At 32.6% G+C, this 20,087-nt stretch overlaps 2 protein-coding genes across 5 annotated transcripts in view; one reads left to right on the forward strand and one right to left on the reverse strand.

The window, feature by feature from the left end:
* Positions 1-1,911: 1,911 nt before the first annotated feature.
* On the reverse strand, positions 1,912-7,406 carry LOC106678189 (uncharacterized). Its single transcript, XM_014416571.3, has 5 exons — positions 7,253-7,406; positions 6,929-7,036; positions 5,538-5,636; positions 2,838-2,982; positions 1,912-2,041 (listed from the first exon to the last, which is right to left on the reverse strand). The coding sequence occupies exons 1-5, from the start codon at positions 7,265-7,267 to the stop codon at positions 1,998-2,000; spliced, it is 411 nt and encodes a 136-aa protein (XP_014272057.1). The 5' UTR covers positions 7,268-7,406; the 3' UTR covers positions 1,912-1,997.
* A 6,793-nt stretch (positions 7,407-14,199) lies between these two features.
* Positions 14,200-20,087, forward strand: part of LOC106678230 (uncharacterized) — a 34,006-nt gene continuing 28,118 nt past the window's right edge. For all 4 annotated transcript variants that reach the window (XR_001342724.3, XR_001342726.3, XR_010843842.1 and 1 more), the window contains exon 1: positions 14,200-14,465. Coding sequence is in view for 1 of the 4 variants with exons in the window: in XM_014416632.3 (XP_014272118.1) it covers positions 14,411-14,465 (55 nt within the window). In the remaining 3 variants the exon portion in view is untranslated. The remainder of the gene's footprint in view (positions 14,466-20,087) is intronic.

Consider the following 20,087-nt stretch of genomic DNA (forward strand, 5'->3'; position numbering starts at 1 on the left):
TCAAAAAGTATTCAGGCTCTTGGGGTCAGCAGCAGGACACCGTCCTACAGAGAGCTCCCACCATTCCGTCTTTTTAAGGGTTAATTACAACAATTATTCACTACAATAACCTTGTGTTCTCTTCAGTGAGAGGTAGCCTAATTGAGTCTCAAATCAAAATTAACTATTTTTACTAATCCATACTCAATAGACAACCCTTTCTTTTCTCATTTATCTATAAACAACATGCTTACAAATTATAGCTCACTGTAAGAATACAAAAGTTGATGATATCTTTTATAATAGGCTAGGAAGATTTTTTATTTCCATATATTTCAGAGATGTATGGATACTGGAATATCCTGTATCATCATACAAGCTATACTGATAATCTTTTCATCTAATAATTTAGTAGCTGAAACCGAATTGACTAATGGTTTGATACTCGGGCCACTGTTATTTTCATCCAAATTGTTTACATTAAATTTATTTTCTCTTTATATCGGTTCGGATCTTGTATCGATCTTACATTCTTAATTTGTAAACTTGCTTCAATTTTAGTTTGGTTCATTTTTTAGTGGCGGAATGAACAGAACAGAAATGTGGTAGCCTGTGGTGATAATGTTGAAAAGTAAGTATCAAATTTTGAAGCTTAAAAAGTGTACTATAAAATATTTTTTGCCTGACCTTGCTCCTTATTTTCTTTTGCGTTCTACAAACATGTGTACATTATTTTTCAGCCAGCCTTCAAAATAAATAAATAAATTTTCATAGAATAAAAATGAACTTAATTCCTAGTAACTATCAGGAAAAATCCTATGAATCAGAAAAAAAAATTGTAGGGGATGAGATTGATCCTTAAGGTCTGTTTTGGAAATGCACCAGTCATTAAAAAAGAAAATCATATTAATAGTCAAATAAAAAATTGAAATCAGTAATATAATATAAATCAAAAACATTTTGCCATCAATTTACTTGACCTTAATCTTTATCAAGGATGTTTGAAGCACAGAATAATTATCACTTCTATGTATCGATATTTCCCTAGAGATTATTAGTACCATTAAGGACTTGCTTCTTCATTATTTAAGATAGGACTTATAATCCTTAAAAATTATACCCAAATTTCAAAATACTATATTGTGAAATGATAGTTAATATTTCTTACTATTATATACTTATACATGAAGCAAGTTTTATTCAATCAAATGGTAATATACTTATATGTTTAAGTGTCATAAAAATAGATTTGTTATCATAACTGTTAAAATATCAATAAATGAAAATATGTACGTCTATACTCTGATATGTATAATCACAAATATCACATTCAAGTACCTCAAGATATTGAAGAAAAATTAATATTTTTTATATTATAAAAAAAAATTATTGAATGCTGACATTTCGGCCTACATTGCAAACCTTCAGGACAACAAAGAGCAAGATAAATTTAAAATAGAAAGTAAAGAAATACATAATTAACTAAATGGTAGAGGAAAAAACAAGATTGATAGAAAATAAATGTATCATCTGCCAGCTTAATGATTTATATCATCAATTTTCAGCCCAGAGAAGACCTTCATTGGGGGTTTTAAGTCTGCATTACATAAAAAGTATTTTTTTGTGAATCCTGACCAAAACCCAGGTTAGCTCCTCCATTGGTTATTACAGGATCTTCTCATGTGTTGAAGAAATCAACCTGTTCAATTATTAATATTATTTGAAGTCAGATTTTATATTTTTGCCAATATGGCACACACCACATTAATAAAACTAATAATTTCCATAATAATAAAAAATATTCAAAGAAACATGTTAAATATATATATTTCAGGTATAACTTACAAAATAGAAGACAAGCCCATGGCTTTGCAAAGCAAAATACATTTAGTGACTGAGGTAGGAAGTTTATGGAATACTATACAAATTAGCTGTTGGTTAAAATAATTATTTATTGTCACAATAAATCAAAATGTTATAAATAAACTCAGTACAAAAATGATTTAACACACAGAACATCATTTTTTCTTGAACCTTTCCCAGTATTTTTCAGCATCTTCCACTAAAACAAGAAATGATTCATGTTATATTTACAAAGAATCATTGCACAATTATTATTGTTAAATACATGAAAAAAAGGTTATATAGTGTGTCAAATGAAACATCAGGTTTGGGGATTGGTAACAAATGTATAGATAATGACAAAAATAATTATCAAGCTTGGAGAAATAATGATACTAGATTACCTAAATATCCATTCTTCATTGAACCCTATAAAAACCAGAAACAATTTAATTGATTACATTACATACTCGATTAAACAATTGAGAGATATCTCACATACGTTAAGGTCAGCAGGAAGTATAATAACCTAGTGATTTTTTTTCTTTCTGGTTTCTGGGCAGTAGATTTGAACTTAAAAAGCTTAAATGCAAAAAAGAAAGAATTCATTTTCCAAGTTTAATCTTGCTTTTATTTCCACTTGAATTTATTCTTAATTTTTGGGAATATCAGTAAAAACCAGATACTTAAATTTTTATATAAACTTCCTCTTATTTTAATGAGTATAACAAAACAAAAAAATAAAATAAAAAATGAGACCATACCATTTTTTATTTTATTTTTTTTAATCTTAAAATTCCATTCATTTCATATAATATTTACATAATTTTTGTGGTTGAACATTTTTTCACTTAAAACTTTAAATTAATGCATTTTTTAAAACATGACAGTTTGTATATGCTAATGCCCTATTAGTTTCCAGCAAAGTTTTGAGCAACATATAACCTCATCTTTCACCTTGTCAAAATAAAATAAAAAAAACCAATGATGTAAAAAAATTTATCATAAATAAATACCTTGGACTAGCCTTTTTGTGAAATGTACAGCACTAACTCTAGCACAGGATTGGCCATCATAATCGGGACCACAAAATTCACGAATATTTTGTTGGTTTACTCTAGCTCGCCTACCAGCAATAAATGAATTGATCATTTGGTCAACCTATAAACACAATACATCTTCATAAATGGTTATATATAGGTATTATAGATATTTGAATAATAAATATTTTTCTTATCTATATACTAAAAAGCTTGTGAGGGTAGGTAGGTTAGTATGTACATTGGGCTCCATAATTGTTATAATAACAAGTTCATGCCTGTTGAAGCAGGTTCATTAAACAAACTTATATAACATTTATTGAAGAATTATAAAAAAAAAAAAAAAAAATGTACTTACATCATTTGTTAGATTATTTTGTATTCTAAAGGATTAATAACCTAATAAAGAAATAGGTGTTATCACTATCTGTATTAAGTACAGTAAAATTATGTGAAATTGCATATATCCCGAACAGACAAAGAAACAGCTGAAACTTCTCATATATTCTCCATTACTCTTCCCTGATAACTGGAAAATGTTCCATAGTTTCAAATGTTGGGCTTTGCTCAGAGGAGAACAGGGATAGTTTATTTCCAGTTTTATAAGAGTACTCAATAAGATGAGGGTATACTAAATCAGAGTACATTGAAATCTCTATACAAATGAATCTAAACACTTTACTTTTTTTTAGTAAAATCATTGATAGAAATATGAAAAGGATAAAATTCATGAAATTTCTAGATTGTTCCAAAAACTATCAAATTCCTAATTTCAAGGGAGGCAATATCAGTTCATGGTTGAATATTCTGGTTTAGCATTTTAAATTTTTTTAAAAGTAATTATAATGATAACTTTTTTTTTTTAACTGGTTTTACAACATTGTAGCATTGGTACACCACATGGGCATATTTAAGCTTGAGATGTGCAGATTCTAGAAATCTAAGTAAACTTGAGAGATTGATCAATTCACACCATTTGGGGTCCAGGACATGATCCACCCCAAACAACCCTCTCTCTCAACCCTGCAAATAGGTCACACCAACATATTATGTGGTATGCCGTCTCTCAACATTGCAGAATCTACACAGGAGTGATTCTGTAAGCTTGAGGTTAAACATCTGTTAACTAAGTCTACAATGACCTGAGTAAATTCTTGTAATTTTCCTGTAACAGCTTAGATTGTAGTTGTCTTTTGTTAAGACTTTCTTAGTTTTAATGATTTTAGAAATCAATATAAATAGTAGGAAATAATAAATAAATTATATTTAATATCAATCCATTGTAATCCTCCACAATCCAAGATTATTGCCCCTTAACTTGTACTTGCATTGAGGAATGCATGATAAATTGTGAATGACCTACAGTATTTTTCAGCATATCATCTTGAAACTGAAGATGTTGTTTTCTATGGGGAAGAGGAGCATGTAGATACCAATTCAAGAACTAATAATAAACATGGCACTCATCAATATTTTCATAATACACCTACTAAAATATTATTATGTGCTGTTAATAATATGAGGCATGTCCAGGAAGTAAGAGTACTCAATATTTGTATTGTAGGTATATGTTATATGTTACTTAATTTTCGACATAATCATCTTTCCATTCTATACAGGTTATAAGTCGTGGCACAAGCTTTTTGATAACCTCCTCTTTGAACTGTCTAGCCATCTCATTTGTGCACTTGTAGACATCTTGTTTTGCCTCCCATCTGTTCGATATTTTTTCCAGCAATGTTAGATTTCAGGAAGGTGAAAAGATGAAAATTTGAAGATGCCAAATAAGGGGAGTAAGTAGGGTGGATCAACATGTCCCGAACAAACGAGTTCAAAAGCCTCTTGGTGGTGTTAGCCTTGTGTGGGCAGACATTGTGAAACAAACACACTCCCTTCATGAGTATTCTGCTCCGTTTGTTTGTATCTAAGGAGAGCAATTATGAGAACATGCATCTCACATTTGGTTGGATTTCTTTTTGATATATTTCACAAAAACAGACACTACCATACGTGTTTTGGTACTGGAGTGGAAAGAAAACACACACCCACAATTATATGTAATTAATGAATATACCTGACATAATTCAGTAATATTACTTTAGTGTATATCCTGATGTGACCACTACATCCTTACTTATTTCTATATAGACAGCTTACATACCAACGTCCATGCGCCTTCTTTATCTCTTTACTGTGGATATTAATTGGTTATTTACAGAACCTTGCTTAATACCTAAATTTCTAAATTTTAAATAAATGAATAGCCTGACAGGAAGATGACAGTGAACTCAAGTAAAAAACACAGTGAGCATTCGTACAAAATGCCTAGGGTTAGATTTCAACCCGACAGCACTGACTACTTTAAAATGGATTTCTAATCCAAAATATTTGATAATAAATGGCAGCACATCAGACAAGGAGGAATGTTTTCTTAAAAGTGATTGGCTACTTCTACAAAATATGGTAGTGAATCTATAGAGTAATTTACACGTTGACTGCCACAGTACTTTTCAAGATTTCAGTTAAGGAAGCCAATGTAAGTTAGGCCAATTAAGCTAAGTTAGCAAACTACGAGTTATCCCGTAGGTTGGCATCTGAGGCAATAGCAGTCAACGTGTTAACAGACCTGATAAATTTTCAAAAAACAAGAAAAATATATATAAAGTATTCCCTTACTTCTGCTTTAGTTGCATTGATCTGGACTAGGTGAGCAGGAGCAACATAAGGTTCATCATCGGAATCACTTGAGTCTTCATAATGCCTGGGTTGAGACGTCTAAAGTAATGATTCTTTTATTAACTTTAGGTATATTATATAATTATTAAAAATAGTATGAACTTAATAAAGTTAGCTCAAGAATCTTGAAAACATGGTATTCCCTTATAGACTAGTAAATATTATATTTAACAAAATGGATAGTGAAAACATACAAAAAAAGTTAGAAAAAAATACCTAATTCAGTAAAATAATACTTTAAGTAACATTTTTAATTGTTATCAATTAACATATGGATGGGAATTGGAGAAAATCTTTTTCGCCAAAATTGATCGACCGGAAGTGCCAATTAATAGAATTAATTTTTTTATTTTCTACAAAAGGGCTTTAACAATTTTGATTGAACTCCATGAATTAATGAGCAAATAAGTGTTATTTAATACCAGATAAACCTTATACTCATTGAAACAGTCGAACAGGTTTTAATGACGAATTTTAATAAAAATCTTCATCTAATGTATCCTTAATTTTGTTTATTTGAAACCAGCTCTCATATTGTTAGCAATATATATTGAAAATATATTCGAACAGGAAAAGCAGAGACCAACCAATATTTTCCAATTGCAGGAAGACTTAAATTAAAATAATAAATTAAGAACAAAATTTATATATACTATTCCCACTTCAAGAAAATCTAAAATATGACTATGGACCTAAACATACAGCATTAAGAACAAACATATCGATCCTCTACAATGCAATTAAATTAATGGTTACCTCTCACAGTTACTGAATACTGATCCTAACGAGCAACTGTCAAAATATATGAAGGATAAAGACAGTAAATGCAGTCTTTCCAACTATAATTTAAAAAGGATTAAAATAAAATTCTTTTGTCATTAACGTCAAAATTAATTTGTTCAATGCCACATCATCTATGTATAACAGGCAAAGGTGATGAATACTTTTGACTCATATTACTGGTTGAATCCGATTATGTACAGTTTCTATTATCAGAAATATACTCTATTTACTAGAGGATTGATATATTACTAAATTACTTGTTTATCTAAATTACTTTCTGTAAACAATAGGGATATTTTTAATTTAATTTAAAGTATGAGAACGTTTAAATCTAACTGTAAATACAATAGCTTTTTACCTAAAAATAATTCACAGTCCAGGTAAAATATGCTCTCCCAAAATAGTTGTATTGGACATATGATATTAGTTGGATTGTTAAAGGCATTAGGAAACTGATAAATTATACTTAAAATTAGCAAATCAATTTAGTGTTTAATACATAACCAAATTAATATACATGAATACTTATGTAATAAAAGAGCTAATACCACATGGTCCTCAGATATCCTTTCAGCACCTGCAGATACTTCCATTTCATCTTCTATATGATCTTCTAGGTCACTATCAATCTCAATATTGTCACAATCAGTGTAGTCCTGAAAACAAACAAATAAGTGTTGAATGTCATAAAAAAAAAATTCTTAGATATATATGTTTCCACTTATACAATAATAAGAATCAAAACTAAATGAAGTTCCAACGGAGGTTCTATAACATAACAAATAAAACCGTCTCTGACAGTATTAAAAATGTTATTTAAATTTATAAATAATAATTAATAAATATCTTGATGGTAAAAATAGAATATTTACCATATTAACCAGCATTTCTTTGAGATGAAAACAGGCACACACTGAAGAAAATATATTTTCAAATTGAACAAAGCCACTAAATAAACAAACAATATCTCGGCAAAGAGGTAGTTTGGTAGCACTTAGTGAGGATGAAATCGTAGTCTTTAGTTCTATCAACAAACCGAACAGCTATAGCCTATACCATCATCATTCGAAGCTTTAAGAGATTTGCGACATGTCTTTAGCTTTCAAGATTAGGGTATTAATAGCTTAGTAATTGGAATCAGGTTGATAAAGTAAAGAGGGAAAAATAAATAAACAATTATTACGTGAAGTGGTATTTTACAAAATAAGATAATATTATAGTAAATAATAACTGCCATTAATAAAAAAATAAACGTAAAAAGTCATAATAAGAGATGAGGTAGGTAGAACGGGGTTGGTTCAGACAATGGGATGAATTGGACACCATTGTTTTCGGTTGAACAAATATCAGGTATCTCTTGTGGATCAGTCATTACCAATAGGTTTGAGTTTAAGTTTAAAAGTAAATTCAATTTTCAAATTAGCTGTTTTCGAATTCGAAATTCACGTGAAGCCTTCCAGACTCGAAAAAATTTTGTTCGAAGTCTTTACAATTGTTTCCAAGTTCTGAAGTTAGTTATGATTACAAATCTCTATTATTACTTTCTCTGCAACCAAGAGTTCAGATGCTGAATGAATGAATCATGCAATACAGAAATTTATTTTAACACGCATTCATACGAATTTAAGACACAATAACAAAAGGATTAGTGTGGTTCCTGGGACCCAAACTAAGCTTTCCTCAATTCTTTTTATGTGTATGACTTCCAATTAGTATAAATATATATTAACAAAGAATTATTTTATTAAGTGTTATTTTATTTTATTTCAATACATTACATTTCTAGAAATTAGTTGTGTTTCGTTATTAGGATGATGTAATTAAATTAGAGCGATGTTCAACTTTTGACTGTTGGATTACACGCATGCTCGGCCCGAGTTTGCGCCCCAACAGACTATATCTAATCTTCGGGCGAAATAATAATAATAATCAAGATGACAACGGGCTCCTGGGTGGCTGAGATTATGAATTTTATCGAAAATCATTTGTCTCAGGTTTGGTGGTACTTGGGGGCCGTTTACATGAACGAAGTTTCGTACACGAAGGTTTTTTGTTATATGATTTCTCCAGTCATTTTAATTGAAAAAATGGACTCTTTAGGAGCTCCGTTTTGCTAAGGTCACCTTCTTGTCCATTTATCTCCTACATTAGTGAAATTGTGTGTAAAACGATATTTTTAGCTTCTGATGTGTGCTGAATGTTGGTAGCAAATTAACTAATGAAATTAGCAAGTATAATTTTCATCGGTTACCGTTTATTAAACGTACCAACCAGCTGAGGTTTGAAATATCTGAAGATCAGTAAATTACAACCTGACCGTTGTAATTTAGTGATCTTCAGAGATTGAAGTGAGTGGATAGAAGTGTCGGATGGCTCGATGTACTGCTAGTATTTTTCGGTTTTAAGCCAGGTAATTCTGTTCCGTCAGGTTTAAGCCTTTAAAGAAGAAACCAAAAGGTTTCCACTAAGTACCTCCTCGTTGCTAAAGAAAAGCTTCAGTAGCCGTGTTTAATGTAGCGCAGGCAATGCAGAGGTATCCATTTTCTGTCGTTTGAGCCTAAGGCACATCCTCCATGATATCTTGCTGACGTTTTCGATTGGTCAATTCAACCTTTGGACTCTATTCTAACAGTAACGCGTCGTTCTTGTTTGCTATTCTCACTAGTTGGTTGAGAACCGAATTAAGTAGAACTGAATATTACATGCCCATAACGAGAAATAGGCTATTTTCTATTTGGAAAGGAAATTTGACTTCTTACAGAGGAAGGGGAGGAAGTAGAATCAACAGTAACTCTGAGGAACTTGAACTGTCTTAAAAGTTGTATATTTGTGAAGGTTGATCATTTGTCCGCACTCCCTCTGATTGAATGCGGAGCTCTTCTTCGGAGTACAATGCTGCTATGATATCGTCTATGCAGACGTATACGAACGGAAAGGATAGAATGGTGTTCATTAGTCATTGGAATATTTTGGTAGCTCTTCGTAGACCAGATCACACGAACAAAAATTGAAATAGACAAGTTTGTTCTTACAGCAGTAATTTGATGTATTTATGTTGGAGAGTGATTGCTGGGAACTAATAGAAAAGATTAAAGTACCATCCAACGGAAGAAAGGGTGTGCACAGATATTGTGATTTTTGCTAGCACACCTCGTATGATTTTTCAAGTCATATTGTCGAATAGCTTCTATTCCTTGAGATCCACGATGATATTGTGATGGAAGAGGAGATCGGTTCCTATAATAGACTGAGTGAGGTCTGCTATAAAAAAGTTTCACTACAATGATCTTTGAATTTCAATATTAAGTTTCTCCCGAAGTTTTGAAGGCTGTCCAATTGGCAGCATACAGGATGGAGTTCGACGAATTCTTGACGATTTCTCTTGCGAAGAGAGAAAACATTAATTTTAGACATTGTCGGCAAAAAATCTGTCTTCTGTGATTTTTCTATCAAAAACAGTTGGTGGTGTGGGAGGTCTGTGACGGAGTTAACCTTCTCAGTTGCTGAAATTAGTTTCCGTGCTCCTTGGGTTTATTTTAACCACAGTCGTGATGTTATCAGTAAAACCTACAGTTTTGGCATTCTCTGGTAGTATAAATCTGAGGACTCCATCGCCCATCACTGTACGTTTCACGGCAGAAGTCTCAGCACTTTGCGAAACTCAAATTGGTTCCAGGAGAGACCTCCTGCATCTTCTGTGATATTTTTTTTTATTACGTAACACAGGATCTTCTTCAAAACTTTGCCAATTGTATCCAAAAGAAATACGGGTCAGTAGGCTGAAGGTTCACTCGGTTGTCTTTTCTCCTTCGCGATCAGGACTAAGTTTGCGTTTCCAAGGGCGATTAAAGGACCCCTCAATCAAGCAGGAACTAAACACTTCTAAGTATAAATCCGGTCTAATTTCTATTGGCGGTTTAAGAACCACATACGGAACACCGTCCAAGCCAGGGACCTTTCCTATCTGAAGGCTAACATTGAAGGGTTCTTCAGCCAGAACGGTGGTGCTTCGAATGGGGGTTAACAGACCTGCCTGTAATAATTACTCCTGCATTGTAAAGAGAGTGTCTCCGATTCTTTGCACAGCCAGCGGTCATATAGGCGATCGAGTAGCGCTATTCCCCAATATTTTAATAACAGTCCTGTATGGCCTTTTCAACGGAGCTTCTTCCACCTCTTCACAAAGCTCCTTCCAGCTCTGTCATTTGCTTATCTCGATAGCTCACCAGAGTTAAGCCTCTCTGATTTGTACTCTTCCTGAAGCGCGTGGAATCGGGAACTGTCACTCACAGCCTGGTACCTTCTCCTAGCTGTATGACATCACACACGACTGCCAGCTATAGACTCGTTCCACTAGTAGGCCGGGGGACGACCAGCATCTGGGAGTGTACCAGCCGCATTGTTAGCCATATTTATCGACTCCATTACTTGCTGGGACTTATCTTCCGTTGTTCCTGTAATTATGCGTGAGTTACTGTACATATAGTATACCTCCATCATGAGTTACAACGATTTCCTGTTAAACGTCCTAGTTTTCCAGCCAGCTATTCCCTTTTCTTGTTTCACTATCCTCCTCGACTCCCGATCGTCCAACATAATCAATATAGCCTCGTGGTCGCTGTTCGTATAAAGATCACAAACTTGCCATATAGTGTTAGAGCGTAGATGTATGTACATGGGACTGAGATCGGGTTAACACTGGACTCATATATTTCGGCGATTTTGTTAGCGATATCTGTTAATTTATTCATGTATGTCTCCAGTCTGAACGTACGAGCCTCCACACTACATTAGACGTAAGAGATCTACAGAGATTTATTTACCTCCCATTCTCAAAAACATTTTAATTAGACGTCCCTTTAGTCTTAATCGTTTTTATTCTTCTTATTGTTGCTAGTAATACACTATTAGTGAAATACCCATTAGGTTTTACAAGAGTTTTAACTTAAGTTTTATCTGTCAAAGAATTAGATTGATAATCAGAATTTTTAATATTGCATAATAGACCTGTCAATCAAGTAATCTACTCCAGTTGTTGTCAATCAAGACCAAACAACGCCAGATCTAACTTTCTCTACACTATGATTTGAATCCCAATCTTATTCTCTCGGATTTCTGTCTAATTAACTATAAGAAGATATTAAATATACACCGATACACATTCATTAATAAATACTCAATTATTTATCAGGGCTCAAATTGAAGCTAGTTAAAGCAAAAAGTAGTTTATATTGAAAATATTTATAGGAGTAATACTTTTACATATTATTTACCGAATTAAATTTACAAAATGTGGCCAGGATCCGGTAATGGGTTTGGGTACTGGTTCATGATAATTTAGTTATATCCGATGGGGTTGAGGCAAAAATTAATGGGACCGACATTTTAGATCTCGTTAATTCCACTGGTGCAGTCCGTTTATTAACATAAATCATTTATATCTTATCCATTATAATAGACCTTAGAAAATAAATCTGATAGATTTTTAATTTGAGTCTAATACATAATAATGTCTGGGTAATTATTCCCCAGAAGTTATATATAAGAAGTATAATCGCTGGAAAGAGGTATTATTTTGGGTCTAATATTCAAGATTATTCTTTAAATGGACATTGATTAATATGGATATTAATATGGTTCATAGTACGGAAGAGAGGGAATCTGGATCATTGTTCCTGAGGGAGTGACTAAATTGCATCAGGGTTGAATAGTATTTAGATTCTAAATTTAAGGTATATTAGGTAAATAACTCAAAACAAGCTCTTCTTTCAGAATGTGAACACTGGTAGATCCCCTTTCAAGCCTAAAATTTAAGCGTGCAGAAAAGAAGATGGGACTCTATTGAACAATAAGGATGAGATACTTCTACGGTGGGCAAGACACTTTGGTGGCCTGCTGAATGAACAGGTTACTGAGCCCAGAATGGTAGAAGGAAATAAAGAAGAAGGTGAAGAGAATATTGAGCCCCAGATTTAGAAGATGTTGTAGATGCAATTTAGAAAATGAGGAACCATAAGGCATGAGGTGAGGATGGATTGCTGGTAGAATTGTTTAAATGTGGTGGGGAGAAACAGCACAGGACACTTTATGACTTGATGCTCGAGATATGGGTTAAAGAGAAGATGCCTCAATAATGGAATGTTCTAATTACAGAGGAATTTCGCTGCTCCCCTGTGCTTACAAAGTATTCTCCAATATCCTCTTCCAAAGGCTGATCCCTCATGCAGGACGAGAAATCGGGCAGTATCGGACTGGCTTCAGGAGAGGGAAATCTACAGTGGACCAAATTCATACTCTCAGACTAATCATGGAAAGGGCCCATGAACATATGATCCCTACCCACTACTTGTTCATGGATTTCAGGAACGCGTATGTCAGTATAAAGCGCCTTATGTTATACGAGGCACTCAGAGAAATGATGGTTCCTTCAAAGCTTATATGCCTTACAAAAATGACTGTGAGAGATGTTAGGTGCAGAGTCCGCATACATTCCGAACACTCTTCTGAATTTGGCTCAAATAAAGGACTAAGGCGTGGTGAGAGAATCAAGTATCCAGAATAATGGCACCATATTCAACATATCGGTCCAACTCCTCGGTTATGCGGATGACCTTGATACAATGGCGCGATCTTTTACTGCACTTACCGAGTCTTTCTTGAGCCTGCAGAGAGCAGCCGCACGCATGGGTCTGGCTATTAATGAAAACAAAACGAAATATATGTTCGCCCTTCAGTTCGCCACGCACGGTCCATATTATTCTTCAATGGAATCCTCCCGCACTATTCACTTCCATAGGTTCGGAGTTTCACCAATCCTCTCTCGGAGTCCATCCGATAATGCTTCCGGTTTCTGCCTCTTCATTTCATATCTAACGACATCCTCCTTGAGGACGAAGTCCGGGTTGCTTCTCTACGGCCAGCTTCTGTACCGCTTTATGCGACACCGTTCTGTAGATCTTCCTGACACTCTGCATTCTCGGAAGCTAGTCTCTTCTTCTGATACTGCGTGAGGTACTGGCTCCATACAGGGAAGGGTGATCCTTATGGGATCATTGTACTTTAAGTATCAAGAAATCAAAGTACTGGTTCCTATTAGCAGAACAGTGGCTTCAAAGCAGGCTCCAAGGAAAGTTCTTGACCATGAACCAATCATGGCGATAAACAACTTTATCCTTCTGTATCTAGGCATCGATGGATATACTGCGTAACGGCTTCAGTCGTTCTGACGATGTTATTAGTCGTCATATACAACATACATACATACTCTATGAAGCTGTAGCTGAAGGTGACCCAAATTTATGCACTTGCTTAGCTGATGTACTGTATTATGTAAAAAAACCACTGTTATCGACAAATACCCCTAATCGATGTACCTTCAATGATTAGAAATACCAACCAATGTGATTAGAAAATCGAATTCACCTTTAATGTGGTGAACATGAAAAATCACTCTTGTAAGGCTTCTTATTGATGTTACTTGGAACGAAAGGAATAACTACAAGTTTCCTCTTGCTCTGAATCATATAAAATCAAAGGAATCGACAGAAGTGAGAAAGAGATAAGAGAAGAAAAATGACGAGAGAGCAAAATAATACAAAAAGAAGGAAATATATTAAGTGAGAAAAAAAGTTAAACTAAGAAAGGAATATAGAGAAAACGGAATAAAAACCACACAGAGTAAACATTCTTAGGTATTTTGGAAAAAATAAATTCGAGAAGTTGAAACAATTGCCATAAAAAATGACATCACTAATTGCTCAATGTCATGGCCGAATTAATAAATAGATATCCCATCGGGAGTTTAACTCAGTCAGTGGACGTTTACTGCGGGCTCTTACGAGTCGAAAGAACTTTTATCGATACACAAAAATAAGGAGAGAGAAGTTTCCGTTCAATTTAGATCTGTGACCAAATTATCAAAGTAGTTTATGAAAATTTAATTTTAATAAATCATAGTTTTCCAAGTATCATTAATCATAGAAAAACTATTACATTTTCCATACAATTTTAAGTTAACTCGTGTAAAGACAATGATCATGCATCAGAAATCATTAGTTCCTCTGGAGGAGGCTCTTAATATAGCAGGTATTATTTTTTTCTGATACATATGTTTTGTTTTGTAACTCACATGGACAAAAATATTTTCCATGGTGATTTTGAGTAACATAATTTTAATTATAAACACATTATAAAAGAATTTTTTTTTGGTAAATGCCAGTTTTGAATTGCACTATTTTCATTTAAAATCAGGGGCTAAAATCCGTGTAGTGTAAGTGAAACAGATGATTTTACATGAATGTTTGTAAAAAATTTCCAAAAGTCAACTGCTTGTGAGGTTTAAAAGAAATTGTCTGATTTTTATTTTTACCCTATTCCGAATATTTGAAAATAGACAACACTATTGTGAAATAAAATAAATTCAATTTTTTGTTCTAGTAAACAATTTTAAATCAGCAAAAAAAAATCGGAGAATTTTTGAATGAAGTTGGTCACTTTTTCTTTAAATGGCCTAGTGATTCCAGATTGTATTTCTGGATTTGACTCAAAATTGCATAAAATGTCACTGGCACAATTCTGACTTTATTGATTGGTTGATAACTGATATATTGAAAAAATCAAGAATAGATAATTATAATTATAATCATAATCATACTGATGGATGGAAAGCGTGTATAATGATCCTAAGATTTAAAATTAATTAATTAAATTAGCTTTTACTTTTGGAAATTAAGGGGGTTCGGAACGTCATTTCAATACTCTAGGCGATTATTTACGTAATTGTCTAATGCACATGGAATCACCGATTTCATTGAAACTATTTCGATGACACTAGGTTGAAAAATATATTGAAGATAAAATGAAATACACTAAGAGTTTTTGCCAATTCGGTCTAGGAGAAAAAATAAGCTAGAAAAAATATATGTTACATATTTTTTGGAATTATTTATGTAATCGCATTCAGTATTTTTTGCTGTGTATGTATTTAATGGTCATGGCATACCAATGTATTTGTTTTTTTTTTGTTTTTTTTGTGTATAATTGAAACAAAAGATTATTAATTGTATTAAATTAACTAAAAATGAATTTATATATAAATCTTGATTTTTGAGGATTTTTTTTTAACTCCTTACAATGTTATCCACTGGTTATGATATGGGATTGGAGAGTTTTTAATACAATTAAACAGTTATTATTAACTGCGAGTACACATGTGTCATCGGCTTACATGGTGAGGATAGTGTTAGGATTGGTTGAGGTGTCAGCAGGAAAGACTTAAAACGATGTGACTTGTTTTTTCTTAAAGAAGCGATTTTTGGTTTTTATGATTTTGTATTGAGATTATACATTTAATCTCAATTAATAGAACTGATTATTCTATTTCTTATTCTACTTTCAAAAACAAATTAATTGGTATATCATTACCTCCCAGTAGCATAATAATAGTATTAAGATAAATTGTTGTTAACTATCTTTGTTCTCTTTTGACCGCTCCCCTGACCATCTTCTTCATAACGACCTTATTGTTTAATTTATCATATTAATACATGATAAGCCTAACTAACTTTGTTTAAATCAAATTAACCTCACTAAATTCTCTCTACAAGTATACTGCAGTCATACATAAAAACTGAACTAGTCTGATTTAAAATCTTCAGCTTTGTCCATGGATTGTCTTTGCAGCTGACTGTATTAAATGAATTTATATTCCTAATATTAAGTCTAGAATTGTGTTTTAACTTCTTAAAAATACCTAAATTTTAAGTTATATAAAAAACTACATATATATGTATATGCAAAGCACAAAATAGTTTCCCTGAATAAAGGAAATCAAGTTCTACAGTTTTATGAATCTTGAATGGTTGAACATTACAACAATGGTATTAAAACCATGACCTGTGGGTGGCCAAATGTTATCTAAATCTACAACACTCGAGACACAAGGAGTTGTCAAAGAATTTGGCGTGCAATTTTTTTTTTTATGTTTTTATATTCTTTCGCTCCAAATTTATTTATGCCCTCCTGTCCTACAGTATCCTTTCTAGATACACCACTAACGACTGTTGAACAGATTCGATACTTAGGACTCCATCTTGACAAGAGACTTACTTGGAATCCACACACAAGACTGTAACGACAAGAAACCGCTCGTAGATTCCGATTGCTACAACACTTACTTGACAAACGCTCTAAACTTCCCATTCACTACAAAAAATTAGTATACACTACAATAATCAGACCAATTTGGACATATGGAATTGAGCTCTGGGGCTCCACCAAACCATCAAATTCTTCCCGCATCCAAACGTTAAAATCCAAAATCTTACGTAAAATCCTTGATGCTCCTTATTACGTCACAAATAAACTCATTCATAAAGACCTTAACATCCCATTCGTTGCAGATTTGACCCAAACCAGATATGCGTCTTTTTATTCCAAACTCCTTAACCATCCTAACCCATTAATTCTTAATCTTTCATCCTTAACAATCCCTGATAATCCTCCGAGGCGTCTGAAATGAAGATGCCCACGAGACCTTCTAGTTTAAATTAATGTTTGAAGTACCACCAATGGGTGGTTCCTTTCCAAGATTTTCAAGTGTATATGGAACATACTACATATTTACTTATTGTATTATTTTGTACAGTTGTAAATTACAATAAATAAATAATTAAAAAAAAAATTAAAAAAAAAAAAAAATGTATTTATGATTCATTGATTTATGTGTTATAATATTTTTCTGAAGATCTACCAGTACTAACAGAATGATTCATCTTCCTTGCAGTCCTCTTCCATGATATATTATATTGCCATTGACTTTTAATATTCCCTTCAATTCTGAATTCTAATGAAGTGCCTGTGGGTGTATTGGGCGTTATTTCACTCACTTTTTCATATGAAATTTATGATTCATGAGCTGTGAAATTTATAAGAGTTTTTACTCATAATTTCACAGTTCTTCCATAGATCTTTAATACCCCGAACTAAATGCACGTGAATTAGGTCTTAATTTGAATAATAGATAAGGAGTCATGAAACATAGTATAGTAAAGTACTATCAATAGTAACTAAAGTAGTTTTTTGAGGAACAGTATTTCATGAAACATATACTGAAAATCAGTAGTTACTGAATTAATTGTAGGAAATCTTTATCTTAGGAACCATGGATACGGACAAATGTCTATTAGCACTTAAATTAAAGCTAGTTTAACTACTGTAATGTGGTTTATCCTCGTAGGAGTAGTAGTTTAAAATAATAAAAAATAAATTTACAAAATGTTGATTTCTAGTTACTCAGACAAAATGTTTGATTTATAAAAAATTACATCTCAGAGACCATTGAACGTACTGATGTCTACCAGCATTTAAATTAATGATAGTTAACTCACTGACTTAACATGGTCGGGGTAGTGTTAGGATTGGTTGGGATGTTAGTAGAAGAGACTTAAAACGAATCTAAATTTTTTTCAGCCTACTATATAGCGATTTTGTCTATATTCAAACTCTATTAATACATTTGATTAATTTTTTTCTTATTCTACTTCCGAAAACAAATTAATTAACTGGTTTATTATTGCCTCACAATAGCATAATAATTGCTCTGTATTAAAATAATTTAGACTGACGTACCTAGTGAAGTGGTACAAAATTTTGTTTATGGAGAAACAAAGTCGATAATCGTTTTTCGTATCCCATAAAAACCAGGGATACGATTTTTATATATAGTAACAGATACCTTAGGAGTAGGGGCAATATTCCGTAAAATGATTTTCTGGAATATACATATAATTAAGATTTTAGAAACTGATTAATGGAAGGCATGAAGCCTAGCACAAAAATTGGAGGTGATTATAATTATCTATACCAACAATGCCATCAATACCCTGGATTAGGGATGCGACATCCATGTTTTTAAGCCGATGTTTTCTAAACATCGATGTTTTTAAGCCGATGTTTTCTAAACAACAATGTTTTGTCCCAATTTTTCATTTTTTTTTTCAAAAGTAACTAAATGAAGACCAAAACCTTTCAGTATATAAATAGATTCCTATCAAAAATATGGTCGAATAAAAAAGTACCTCCAACCTTCAAGCTATCGACATGATAGAGATAAATTACAACTAGAAAAACAACGATGTTTTAAAAAATCTTTGCTCAATATTAAAATATCATTGCATACAAATCTTTGCCAAAAAACATCGATGTTTTTGAACAACCATTTCAGTAACTCAAGGTCTGTTTCAACGACGACGTATAGTCCGGCCAGTCGGAAGTGGTTTTTGCCAAAAAAATTGCACCATTGATAAAAAAAACATCGATGTTTTGAAATATCAATGTTCAATATCAAAATAATGTTGCTTACGATACCCAGAATACATCGATGTTTATGAACAACTATTTCAGAAACATAAGGTCTGTTCCAACGATCCCACATTCTACGGCCTGTAAGAGTTTTTTCAAAGAATGTGACATCACTAAAAAAACATCGATGTTTTAAAATATCGTTGCTTAAAATACATCGACGTTTTAAAATATCGTTGCTTAAAATACATTACCTAAAATACATCGATGTTTTTAAAATATCGTTGCTTACAATCAAAATACAATGATGTTTTGGAACAACTATTTCAGAAACATAAGTTCTGGTCTACCGATCCCGCGTCCTTCGGCCTGTAAGAAGTGCTTTTTGAAATAAAAAATCCGACATCTACTACAAAAAACATCGATGTTTTAAAATATCGTTCCTTACAATACATTACCCAAAATACATCGATGTTTTTGAACAACTATTTCAGAAACATAAGGTCTGTTCAAACGATCCCGTGTCCTACGGCATGTAAGAAGTGCTTTTTGAAATAAAAAATCCGACATCGACTACAAAAAACATCAATGTTTTAAAATATCGTTGCTTAAAATACAATACCTAAAATAAATCAATGTTTTAAAAATATCGTCGCTTACAATACATTAAGCAAAATATATCGATGTTTTTGAACAACTATTTAAGAAACATGAGGAATGTTCCAACGATCCCGCGTCCTACGGCCTGTAAGATCTTTTTGAAACAAAGAAATCGATGTCGGAGTTTTTATTTCAAAAAGCACTTCTTACAGTCCGTAGGACGCGAGATCGTTGGACCAGACCTTATGTTTCTGAAATAGTTGTTCATAAGCTTTGATATATCTTGAGTAAGGTATTGTAAGCAACAATATATTAAAAACATCAATGTTTTTGTTGTCGATGTTGGATTCTTAATTCAAAACCTACTTCTGACAAGCCTTAGAATGCGTGATCGTTGGAACAGACTTATGTTTCTGAAATAGTTGTTCAAAAACATCGATGTTTTTTGGGTAATGTATTGTAAGCAACTATAATTTAAAACATTGATGTTTTTTGGAGTCCATGTCCTATAGGTTGATTGAAAAAGCATTTCTGACTGGCCGGAGCATGCGTAGTGTTTAGAACAGTCTTTATGATACAGAAATGGTTAAAAAAAAAAACATCGATGTTTTAAAACACTATGATGTTTTTATCGATGTCGCATCTCTACCCTGGATACGTTACATTAAATTTCCTAAGGGACTGTAACCACCAGGAATGCAAAGATCGGCGACAGGCACGGCCTGTAAGAAGTCAGTTTAAAGTAGATCAGAAAATTATATATATTTTTTCCTTATTTAATCGTAAAATATATTTACAAATTTAACA

This window comes from Halyomorpha halys, unplaced genomic scaffold, assembly GCF_000696795.3.
Source record: "Halyomorpha halys isolate HHAL.00 unplaced genomic scaffold, Hhal_1.1 Scaffold128.1, whole genome shotgun sequence".
Lineage (NCBI taxonomy): Eukaryota > Metazoa > Arthropoda > Insecta > Hemiptera > Pentatomidae > Halyomorpha > Halyomorpha halys.

What these genes read in the sequence shown, in the direction of transcription:
- LOC106678189 (XM_014416571.3), bottom strand. An exon ending in TCAATGCAACTAAAGCAGAA is followed by an intron (nt 2,983 to 5,537) that starts GTAAGGGAATAC and finishes TTGTGTTTATAG; the next exon opens with GTTGACCAAATGATCAATTC. An exon ending in CACAAAAAGGCTAGTCCAAG is followed by an intron (nt 2,042 to 2,837) that starts GTATTTATTTAT and finishes TTCTTGTTTTAG; the next exon opens with TGGAAGATGCTGAAAAATAC.